General features: G+C 33.2%; 1 protein-coding gene across 1 annotated transcript; it reads right to left on the reverse strand.

The window, feature by feature from the left end:
* Nucleotides 1–269: 269 nt before the first annotated feature.
* Nucleotides 270–7,780, reverse strand: LOC128990348 (probable peptidyl-tRNA hydrolase 2). The gene is made up of 5 exons (XM_054412691.1): nt 7,491–7,780; nt 4,014–4,190; nt 3,021–3,115; nt 1,240–1,336; nt 270–443 (listed from the first exon to the last, which is right to left on the reverse strand). The coding sequence occupies exons 1-5, from the start codon at nt 7,578–7,580 to the stop codon at nt 336–338; spliced, it is 567 nt and encodes a 188-aa protein (XP_054268666.1). The 5' UTR covers nt 7,581–7,780; the 3' UTR covers nt 270–335.
* Nucleotides 7,781–12,786: the final 5,006 nt, after the last annotated feature.

Below are 12,786 nucleotides of genomic sequence, written 5' to 3' on the forward strand. Positions count from 1 at the left end.
TATCTACAATAATTTATCAAGGAAAAGCTAAATCATGATTCTGGATCAGATAAGTTAAAACAAACAAATAATAGGCCAAAATGACAAATTGTAAGAAAATGTTCTCTTAAAAATATTGGCAAAATTACTTGTATGGACTGAAAATGGGTAATTATGTAATTCAATTTTTAAAACCTCCATTCCAATGTCGTAGATGGACCTATATTTTCACAATTTTATACACTTAAAAGAGTTCATAAAATGGTAAAAAAAAAAAACATATACCTGAGATATTCCGTTTTATGGATATTTTATTTACAAAATTGAAGTTGCGTACGTCAAAATTAAAATGAATTTTATTTTAATAACCTCAAGGAGCCAGTTATTTGGTTCACCTCTTCTTCACCTCCAAATAGAGCCAGCACTGTGACTGAACCAGGTTCTACCTCAGTATGGCCAGCATCCTATAACAAAAACTTGTTTTAACATTAAATCATGCCTCACTCAGAAAAAATAACTTTTAAAGAGCAAGTCACAGTGCCTGAGATGTTGTGGAAGGATTATGGCGGTTTTTATATTTTTAGTTTCATCATATACAATAAAAAAGATTTTCTACTCAGGCTGGCTTGGGATTGAACCATTGGTTAAGTTAAAAAATAGAAGGTCTGGCAATATTTTGAACATGTACATTACTGCTGTCTAACTACTTATATTATCAAGATTACATATTGTACAACTGTAACAATTAATTTTAAAAACTTCAATGACTGTCACTACTTCAAGATTCATAAATGTTCATTTTATGCTTTTGTTAAGTGGAAAAAAGCTAAACAAGAGTAGAGCTCAAGTAACACATTTGTTACAAATGTTGAACTAACACAACTTTATTTCATAAAAAACAACTTGTTCATACAATAAGATCACAACAAGATCATACAAGAAATTAACTGTAAGGAACATCAACTCTGAGACTTAAGGTAAGCTGAAGTAAGGTGGATGTTCTGTATTTGTTAACATTACAACTGAGAATGATAGAAACAAGTTGATTTTTTGTAGGGAACTTAATTTGCAAATAGATAAGCCTCTTTGGTGTGAGCTACCGGTGGCCTCATAGATTCGAAACGGCCCTGAGGATACATTATCCTTGGTACACTATTTACAACGCTATTGCACTGTTTATATAGTATAACATGTCATGTGAGCTCTCTATCACTCAAAAGCCTATATTGCATAATTACTTAAAAATATTTTGAGAATTACCTGAACGATATGGCATGGTACTTCGGAACTCTTTGCCTTTTCCTGTAGTTGCAGTAATTGTTCAGCATTGTTTCCACTCAAAACTACTTTCTTCTGGCTGAGAAAAAGACGTTGATTAAACTGAATGTTAAATGGTTGAATGTTAAGGTAAAAAAAACTAGCTATTAATTTAAAATGTATGATCAAAACTCCACACACACGCCCTGCAAATTGGGCAACCTTTCTAAATAAAAAATTTCTGTCGGTAGGGCTATATCAAATTTAATATTTAACTAGGCCTATATCTAAAACTAGGTTTTTGTTTAGGATTTTTTAAGGTAACGGTGCAAACTCTGGTCTTGATTCAATCTAACATCAACTCTTTGTTAGCTAGCATCATTGTTTGGCCCAATGAAAAATTACACCACGGTCCAGAATCGACATCTCTTAGGAGCAAATCAGCAACTTGCAGCACCATAACCACTCGCCAACCCAGACAATGTTATGTTCTTCAGCAAAGACATATAACTATTACATGTAGGTATCAGCAAAAGTGGGGGAAATATACTTTGGAGTTTGTTATTAATGATTTTTAGGGCACGGTGTGAGATTTTATGACTTAAGTTACTTTTGTGAAACTGTTAAAAAAATACTTTTTTTTGCTTTAATTCATTGGCGGATACAGGAAGGGCTGTATTGGCTGCATCCCTCACGGGGATAATATATGTTAAACATCAATATAATGATACGTAGACATGACGAGGTTTGAATAATGCACTAAGTCATGCCTCCACAGGGTTCCCATAAAAATATGTTAAGTGAATTCCCTGACTTTCCCAGACAGTTTTCTGTTAATTTCCCTGACCACTGTATATTTTAGGTACTACTGTGTTTTCTTATAATATTCAGAATTTTCCAGATAGGGAATAATATATTACTGCAGGTCCGATAGTAAAACCTAGACGCCGATTGCCTAGTTGGCATTCAGTTGAAAAATAATTCACTTTGATTAATTAAAAAACATAAAGTAAACTCTTGAATATATATTTAATATATCCAATATAGCACAAGCAAACCGTAAGTATTTTAGCAAATTTCCCTATAGGGAAGTAGCTATTACCGTAGGTCTCATGGTAAGACCTAGGCCCGGGACCGATTTACATTTCCATTTTGATGTCCCTAGAGGCCAAAAACACTATTCGTTCAAATTGTTATTTATCTATATATATGTGTGTGTGTGTCCGTAAAGACGATAACTTAAATAATTTTTGTCCGATTTTGATAAAAATTTATTGAAGGTGTAAGGCAGGATAAAATTGAATGAGTTTGCGAACCAGCATGATCGGACCATGGGAACGGGGTTTAACGGGGTAAATATTGGTTTTTCAGATTTTTTACCTTTAAAACACAACATTTTAAAGAGAATAAAAATACAAATAATTTAGTATATCAAAGTGTTTTTGTAGGTACGGTTATTGGCTACGGGGAAGGTTTAAGAAAATTGTTCATGTAAAATTCCCATGTTATTCTTAAGGAGAATATTGTAAAATGTTGTAGTTGGCTTGTTTATGGATATATTTTGATCAAACTTGGCAGATTTATTTGTTTTATACTAAGCTATGAATATTTTTATAAAAACACCCTTTATTAGTTTCCCTGTAGCAGCAAACCTAGGTACTCGTTAAACATAAATGTTAATTTAATAGATTAATTGAAAATCAATATACACAAATGAAAATTCGCTTAGTCGGCAGGTTTGCTGCAGCAGAGGTATTTAATTATATATTTAAACTTTCACCTACCCTTCAGCAGTCCACATATGTATACCATTTTTCCAATCTCTGTACTCTCGCTTTTCTACTATATCTTTATACAATCCAAGGCATCCATGGGCTACCTGAAATAAAAACATGTAGAACCAATTTAATCTATGTTAGAATAAAGGTATCAATGTTCAGATTTCCCCTTAATATTGTTTTCTTAAAGATATGAGACAGAAATTATAAAACCAAATCCATCAAAGAAATAGGTATACCTACTTGTGTACTAAAAAGTTATGGGCTTAGCTAATGGTAGTTAGTATTTTTTACAAAGCTGGGTTTCCTTTAAATAAATCTTTACCCTCAATGGGGGAGCAAATGGTTTGACTACCACGATTGTGGAGCTATTTTATTTGGCTGGTTGTAACTTTTCTAAGGGAATTCCCCTATTGGGAAGAGGTGGTTCAGTGGTAGGTGGCACAGAGAGCTAGACCAAGGACTGATTTACGTTTTCATTTTGATGTCCCCAAAGGCCAAAAACATATTCGCTCAAACTTTATCAAATTTTCAGATAGGAAAGAGTAATTGTGGTCCAATTTCGATTAATATTTTATTGAGTTAACGTTGCACTTGTACGAGTTGGTGAACCAGCAAAATAAAAGTAAAGTAAAAAAAAACTATAGGCTACATTTAAAATGTCCGTTGTATTCTTATGGAGAAAAATAAACTGTTGTAGTTTTCTTAATGTAAGATAGATTTTGATAAAATTTGTCTAATAAATTATCTTATTATAGTAAAAATCCAATCAGACATAACAATTTGCTGAAAGTCTGCAGGTTTGCTGTGGCGATGCATTTCTTTTATCTACATAGTGTAGGCTTACTTATAACTAGTTTTTCAATACTCTGGATTTTTATATTCATTAAATTAGAAGACATAAGTTTAATGAGGAAAATAGGAAATTGACTTAAATCAATCAAAAATCCTTGGTGTTTAAAGGATTTTTAAGCAGATAGATCTTAAGTTAAACCTTACCTGGGCAGCTGTTTTCCCGATGCTCATTTTAAGGTCAGTATTTACAACAAAAACCATTTTAAAATTGTACTCTACATCCTCCCATTCGTCATCTAGGTTTTCACCTTCAGGAAGACCGTTATTCAATAAATAAGCTGCTGCTAAATCAATTGATTGGCCACCTGTTTTAACCAATGCCTGAAAAAGATAGCTTTTACATATTAACAATGAAAAATGTCAATGAGTAACTTGCATATCATCAGGACATTACAATAAGCTGAATGAATGAATGAATATGTTTATTTCCACATAATATATACAGAAACAAAAGCATACTTTTTCATACAAAATACTTAACAAAATAAAACAAAGACTATTTTAGGCTAAGTAAATTTTAAGAAATAACTGCAGTAATTATAGGTTGGGCCAGTGAATGTTTAAGTTAATAGCCAATAACTTAAATATATATTTTAGGTACTTTACCTAAGGTATTTGTTTTAATACACTTTATATAGAAAAGTGTAGGCTAGAGTTAAACAAACGTAAAGTATAAGTTATTGGACACTTGAAACTGTAGGCGAGTTAGAAAATGCATGATTTGATTATTTGAACATGAGCCAAAGATTTGAATGTGTGTGCACTCTGTTGTTAATCCATTGCTAGCCTACTATACATTCAATGATAAGCATAATATTAGTTCTATATAATCATTATTTATCATTTATTGGCCTTCCTCATTGACTCTCTGGCAGGGCCGCGTTAAGGGTCAGTGGAGCCCTGGGCAAACCCAAAAGCAGTGTCCCCATTTTTTCCTAGTGCGGGCAGGAGGTGGTTAAACCTTCGGCGCCCCTGGGCATATGCAGGGGCGTCATTTGGTGGGGGCAGTAACGTAGCCAGGATTTCAAAATAGGGGGGGTCGACCGACCGGGGAGTCCAGGTAAAGGGGGGGTCCGGGAAAATTTTTAAAAATATAGACCCTAAAACGGTCTTTTTTAGCTCTCTTGGCATTGAAAATAATCAACCCCAACGTCAATACAGTATGATTATATAATTCTACATTTAATTTAACAAAAAATATTATATTTAAGACCTGAAGGGGGGGGTCCGGACCCCCAGGACCCCCCCCCTGGCTACGTCACTGGTGGGGGCAGGGGGGGCATTTGCCCCCCCCCCTGGATCCTGGGCTAGAGAAAAAAATATGCTGTACTAGCCAATATAAACTATAGGCTATGAACAACCATATTCATTGCTAAATGATGTACAAGAGAAATTGGTCATGAATCTAATAACAAACATAATAGGAACACATCATGGAACTACTGATCACGTTTTTTAGATGACTAACTTACCAACATAAAATTATTGTGTTTCTGTCTGTTGTCAATAATTCTAAGTTTCATTACTTTTCTTCCTAAATTTAAATAAATTTTACTCATAATTTTGTTTTTATTTGAAGTGCTTTTGACAATTAAAATAAGCTTAAACCCCTCTTTTTTTGTTTCAAAACTGCAAAATTTTCCAACCCCCCTTGTTTGCTGGGGGGTATTCCATACCCCCCCATTTCCTCCGGTGTTTGCCACCCCCAAGGATTTGGCAAAATGACGCCACTGGGCATATGCCCAGTCTGCCCATTTATAAAAGTGGGCCTGCTCTCTGGAAGAGGGAATTTTGACTTGTGTCTAGTTAATACAAAAAGACACACAAAACAAGACTACACCCAAAACCTAAAACAATAAGTTCATTTGCGGGCAGGCATCAGACTGCACAAAAAACCAATAGAATAGGACCTTTTGGCTTCTTTTACCTTTTTATTTGAAAAATGTTTCAGGGCTAGGCAATTGTGTAAGTTACATCCCCTCTTTGACGGAAGGCCATCATCAAGTTTTTCAGGTCAGTTAGATTAGGGCATTACCAGTCCCTCACTTTGTGCCTGGACTTCGATGAATTGATCTTACATCAATTATTTTAAGATGGGGAAGCCAATAGGTGCGTATTTTAACCCAAATATGAGTGATACTTATAGCCCATACAGCCAATGGCAACTAAGTGATCTACAGTTTGAGTTTATAGTGGAATCCGAACCGAATCACATTACACAAAACAGCAGAAAACCCTCTTATATTGGCTGCAAAATCATCAACTCTCTTCCAAACAACCTCAAGAACACAACAGAAAACCAACTAAAACAGCAACTCTGGAACTGGCTTGAGGAACGACCGGTGTACTCCCTTAAGGAGGTTTTTGACCAATAATGAACTTTCAACACAAAGAAATGTAAACTGTTAAACAATCTAAATGTAAAACATTCTGGATTTTTGTGACGCCATTGTATTTCTTGAAGAAATCACAAATAAAGGAAATTGTCTGTTGTCTACATTTTTGCCTTGTGACAATCATCAAATTGGTCTAGGTTAATTAAGTTATTTATCAGGATAGCACTGCGGGTAGTCGAAGTACTCACTAGTTGGGACATTAATCCACAGCAGGGAGTATCGCATACACAGTGCATGCCTATAAATTTCCACAATTCAAGATTTCCTAGTAGCTGGATTACAGAACGACGTCAACGTCCCTGTATAATACTTGTGTTTATCTGTAGGTACCTTTTTTATCGTAGCAGGGATGGCCGGTTTTTTATTGGCATCTATGTCTGATTTGTGAAGATATTAAGTTACCTAACTTATCATATTAAGTTGTAGGATTTAATTTATAAAGTAAGCTAACATAAGTAAGGCTAACTTGATGAATACAAAAAGTTTTAAAAATCCCAACATTAGGCCTACCTAACCATAGCCTACAATTAAAAAGTAAAACTATTAGGCCTACCTAACTTACTTTAGTAGGCCTAAAGTGTGTCTAGGCCTACATAACCAAATTCTTATAAAATCAAATCCATCTGATTCCAGTCCAACCATTAAATTCACTGAGATGGATTGATATGGAAATCGATGATACCGTAACAATTGGGCTGCACTCTAACTTACTTTACACCCTACACTCATTCGAATGAATATATCGATTGTTTCATTCGATATATCGTTTGGTTAGTTAGGTTGGTTAAAAGATTTAGTTGGTAGGTAGGTTTTGGGTAAAAGATGAAAACATGGTAATTTTTTAGGTTAACCTAACCTAACTAACTAAACAAACAATATATCGAATGAAACAATCGAATAATCAATATTTTCATTCGGTTGAGTTTAGGACTAAAGCGCAGCCAACAATTGGTTTAACAAAACGAGTGCTAGGCCTAAGTTATTTAAGATTCTAAATAAGCCTAGGCCTTGGTAATCAGAATCCCCACTTTTGCGAAATGTATTAGGGCCTGCCGATTCTTATTGTGGTTTATTCATTGACTATTGAGATTTGCCTATGGACAAAAACAGTCTTTCATCCCTAAAATGAGGTTTTAGGAATGTTTGTGACATTAAGTTAGCCCAAGGCTTAAATTAAGTGTTAATAAATCCAGTTAATATGTTGTTAAAACTGAACCTAACTTACTTCTTCGGCTTGTTCTTTTTCAAATCCCATTTCCATTAGAATTTTTACTGATCCTTCAAACTGAGAATCCTCCTCTGCTGACCCTTCCATAGTTAAAGGCCTACCTAAGTAATTGAAATATGACACAGAAATTAAGATAAACTATAAATTAAAAGAAAAAATTAACATTAAGGAATGCTATATTCAAAAGTTTGTCCCGAATCAATCAATAAATAATTAATTACTAGATCCTAGGTTAGCATAAATAATTTGAATTTGGCCCTTTGTTTGTCTACGGTCTACACAACACACAACAGACGACAGACGTAAGTAATTCGATTCGACCACTCGAGTATTCGACCCGTGTGTAAACCAGGCTTGAGTACAGTACGGGTACACGAGGGTCGAGACTCAAGAGTGACACTGACTGAGTACTGTACTGAACTGATTGACAGAGTGGAGTGAGGCTAGCTAAAAAAAGTAAACATGTGATTAGGTACTTCCTTCCGCCATGATTGGGTACTATAATTTTATTTTACAGGCTAGCCGCCCAGCCGACTGAGTCAAGTCGATATTTTCAGGGTCTGACTTAGGGGAGGTACGATTGAGGCATTAGAGAGCACTTTGGCAATGAAGGTTTACTAATCGCAAAAATAGTTATGTTCATAAAATAAAATTATAAATGGCTCAAATTCAATTTTATTTTTATTTAATTATAAAATTAAACTATCATAACCTAACAGAACTAACCAAACTTGCTGATAATGAAATAATATAACGAAAGTTTAGTAATAGAAAAAAATAATTCTGTTTATTAAATAAAACTAGAAATTGCTCAATTAAAATGTTATAATGACTTAATAATAAAATTCTAAAGAGTCATAATTGGAATCTAAATTGAACTAAACTAGAAAATATTTGTTAATCAGGAGTCGGAGACTGTTTTACTGACCACCAAAACCACCAGGAGTCTATGTGTAATAAACTAAAAATACACTCGTCACGTCATACTAGAAACTTAGAAAATGTCCATATAATTTGGGTTTAAATCTGGTTTGTTATACAAGAAATACTGCTTTAGATTAAAGCGTAAAATTGGCTTAATGGTTACAACTTTTATTTGCTGATTCGGTGGACATAACAAATGTTTTGGTATTTGGATAACATTTTCAAGTCTACAACTATTTAAAGAAAATTTTGCCAAATTGAAAACTCCATGCAAAGTATAAATAAGCCTGTTTTAATAGATTTATTCTCCGAAAGGATAACATGGAAGACGACGTTGTGCTGTGTTCTGCATAACGGCAGTCAGAAGGCAGAAAATGAAATTGGTACATGCAACATTTTTTTCGTTAAATCAAAAGGGAAAGACTATTGTTTTTTATTACTTTTATATTTAATATGCACATTAATGTCAAAAATTAATTTTAAGGATACAAACCCGGTCCTTATCATCATATTGGGCTGATTCGCCAACTCTTACAGATGGTGACAAATTGGTTTGCTTTTGTTCTTTTGTGTATATTCTTTCTAGTCGAACTGTAAACCTGAATTGGCATTCAACTAAAACAAGTGTTCAGTAATTTCAATAAGGTTACGTCTAAAGACAGAATACCTACCTTACAGCCTTAATTATTCTTAAATAGTTAATGTTAGGTAATACAATTTTGCCTGTGTTTTTTATGTGTTTCACCCTATATACATTTCGCAAGCATGGTTGGCATCTTAACTTACTTGGTAATGCTTCTCGTAACAATATAATTTTAGGTGATGGTCAAAACCAGAAATTTCGAATCTCGAATCTCAAAACCTGAACGCGAAACCTTTAGTTACCTGGTCAAGGTCAAGTTGTTAAAAATACAGGTACTATAATGATAACATTTTAATAATGTTTTTGCGATCAAAACTGAAAGGGATTTGACTCCTGATCCAGACATAATGACATAAATGTGATGGATAAACTTCAAACCCAAAATAACAAATTGTTTTTATAAACAACAAAGTTAACATTAAAAATAAATGAAGTTCTTGACATTAAAATAAACATGAATATTACATAATTAAAACATTTAGTGGTAAATATTGTTTAAAAAAATTACACTGTTTTTGTTGTTTAAATTATAATGTTTATAAAATTTTGAATATTGCTATGAAACTGAATTGTAAGCTGTTCCAGTATTTAAGGTGCCTTTTGCAGTTCAGTTCAGAATACAATTTACTTGTTTAATTAGTATTAATGGTTTCTCCATTGCTACCAGCTTGTGTGTAAACAACAGGGTTATATAAACAATAATAATGACATAATAAAAAAATGGCATTTAACAAAATAAAATTGCCAAATCTTCCAATTTCGAAACTTTTGAATATGGAAACTCGCCTATCGAATCTCGAAACCGAAACTGTTCCAAAGATGGTTTTGACATTTGAGATTTAGTTTTGACACATCACTATTAGGTACCATGCTTTTTAGTCAAGTCAAAGGTATCAATCAGCAACACGTTTAATACAGCTTTGGAATATATTAAATCTCGTTCACTAACAAACCATCGATCAGAGAATAAAACTGTTACTCTGTGTCAAAGAGAGAAATCTTCTTACGTCTTTACCACTTACTCTTCGCAGCATCTTGAAATACAGTGTTGAGTTTTGCAAAAGATACATAAAAGATACAATAATATACACATTTTGGCAAAACTCAACACTGTATTTCAAACCATTTAGGAGTTATTAATTGTTTTGTGAAACATATAAATATAGACAGACGGAAAACTTAACACCACAGACCCATGTTCCTATGGTGAAATGGGTTTGTCTTGACCTAAACAAGAACGATATATACAGAGAGTTACGGGACACCCTGTATGTATTTATTTTGCCTTTATTTTACAAGGACATTTCCTTCTACGTGATCAGCCAAACCTCCAACGACGTTTGTCATTGTAATCCATTCAATTGAAAATTACAAGTCGTTCGCTTCTAACACTCAATCTGATCTTCGACCTCCAAGATTGCCACTGATTTGTGGGAGATCTGGATGTAAGAACGTCGGAGATGTGATTATAAATATATTATTATTATTATTATTATTATTTGTAAATATTTACACCTTTTGGGCATTTTTCAAGCTTTTTGTTAGAGATCAAATTCTGGTATTGTTACTATCTAACGTCGACCGTTAAATCCAGTTAGATAGCTAGTTATCCACAGTGTTTTATATCTAAATGCCATCTGGATCAAGAAAGATCTAACCATTGACCTTCAAACTTAAAGGCGAGCACAGACTATTCCATTATTGAAGACAGGGAGGCCAATATAAAATAAGATCAGTTTTTCGTTTGTATCTCACATAAAAAGTTCTTATACGAAAAAACTCTTGGATGCAATAAATAATCCACAACAATGTATAACACTTTTATAAAATATCTAAATATAGTGACTTGTAATTGTATACATTTTTCTAGGACGCATTTTCATACACGTTGAACTTAAATAGGCCCTACTATCATGATCAACCTGTTAGTACTGTATTTTTGATATTTAATATAACGATTAAGTTATCAGTTTTCAAATATACTAATACAAAAATTAGGAATCTGGTTGTCTTTACCAAGAAGAACTCAATTAGCTGACAATTTTAACAAATATATATTAGACCATCGAGGAGTACCACGTAGAAATATTACCATTTTGTTATTTTGTCTACAAGGACTTTCTTCAATGTCGTGGAGCGTGTTTGTAAGTTAGATATCGATTCGCCAGCATGCTAAAAAAGAATAACCACAACTTCATTTAATTGTATCATCGACGATGGTCCTAATTGTGCGTAACAATGATAACATCAATTGTTTTATTTGCATTCGCCTGATCACACGTAGCGAAGTATTAACACAGGCACCTAATTACAAATAAGACACTTTATTTGAATACTGTAATTGGGACAAGAGATGCTGCGAAGAGTAAGTGGTAAAGACGTAAGAAGATTTCTCTCTTGAACACAGTAACCGTTTTATTCTCTGATCGATGGTTTGTTAGTGAACGAGATTTAATATATTCCAAAGCTGTATTAAAAGTGTTGCACCTTTGACTTGACTAAAAAGCATGGTACCTAATAGTGATGTGTCAAATCCAAGTCTCAAATGTCAAAACCATCAAAACTTTGGAACAGTTTCGGTTTCGAGATTCGATAGGCGAGTTTCCAGATTCAAAAGTTTCGAAATTGGAAGATTTGGCAATTTTATTTTTTTAAATGCCATTTTTTTTATTATGTCATTATTATTGTTTATAACAACCCTGTTGTTTACACACAAGCTGGTAGCAATGGAGAAAACACATCTCCATTAATACTAATGAAACAAGTAAATTGTATTCTGAACTGAACTGCAAAAGGCACCCTAGATACTGGAACAGCTTACAATTCAGTTTCATAGCAATATTAAAAATTTTATAAACATTATAATTTAAACAACAAAAACAGTGTAATTTTTTAAACAATATTCACCACTAAATGTTCTAATTAATGTAATATTCATGTTTATTTTAATGTCAAGAACTTCATTTATTTTAATGTTAACTTTGTTGTTTATAAAAGAAATTTGTTATTTTGGGTTTGAAGTTTATCCATCACATTTATGTCATTATGTCTGGATCAGGAGTTAAATCCCTTTAAGTTTTGATCGCAAAAACATTATTAAAATGTTATCATTATAGTACCTGTATTTTTAACAACTTGACCAGGTAACTAAAAGGTTTCGCGTTCAGGTTTTGAGATTCGAGATTCGGGATTCGATTTTTTAAGTTTCGGTTTTGGTTTCGAGATTCGAAATTTCTGGTTTTGACCATCACCTAAAATTATATTGTTACGAGAAGCATTACCAAGTAAGTTAAGATGCCAACGATGCTTGCGAAATGTATAAGGGTGATAAACACATTAAAAACACAGGCAAAATTGTATTACCTAACATTAACTATTTAAGAATAATTAAGGCTGTAGGGTAGGTATTCTGTCTTTAGACGTAACCTTATTGACTTTACTGAACACTTGTTTTAGTTGAATGCCAATTCGGGTTTACAGTTCGACTAGAAAGAATATACACAAAAGAACAAAAGCAAACCAATTTGTCACCATCTGTACGAGTTGGCGAATCAGCCCGATATGATGATAATGACCGGGTTTGTATCCTTAAAATTAATTTTTGACATTAATTTGCATATTAAAAATAAAAGTAAAAAACAATAGTCTTTCCCTTTTGATTTAACGAAAAAAAATGTTGCATTTACCAATTTCATTTTCTGCCTTCTGACTGCCGTTATGCAGAAC

Source organism: Macrosteles quadrilineatus, unplaced genomic scaffold (genome assembly GCF_028750875.1).
Source record: "Macrosteles quadrilineatus isolate MER2022 unplaced genomic scaffold, UCM_ALF_1.0 Scaffold_3__2_contigs__length_128488019, whole genome shotgun sequence".
In the NCBI taxonomy this organism is placed as follows: Eukaryota; Metazoa; Arthropoda; class Insecta; order Hemiptera; family Cicadellidae; genus Macrosteles; species Macrosteles quadrilineatus.

What these genes read in the sequence shown, in the direction of transcription:
- LOC128990348 (XM_054412691.1), bottom strand. Translation starts at nt 7,580, where the DNA reads ATGGAAGGGTCAGCAGAGGAGGATTCTCAGTTTGAAGGATCAGTAAAA. An exon ending in AAAAAGAACAAGCCGAAGAA is followed by an intron (nt 4,191 to 7,490) that starts GTAAGTTAGGTT and finishes TATCTTTTTCAG; the next exon opens with GCATTGGTTAAAACAGGTGG. An exon ending in CATATGTGGACTGCTGAAGG is followed by an intron (nt 1,337 to 3,020) that starts GTAGGTGAAAGT and finishes TCTTTTTCTCAG; the next exon opens with CCAGAAGAAAGTAGTTTTGA.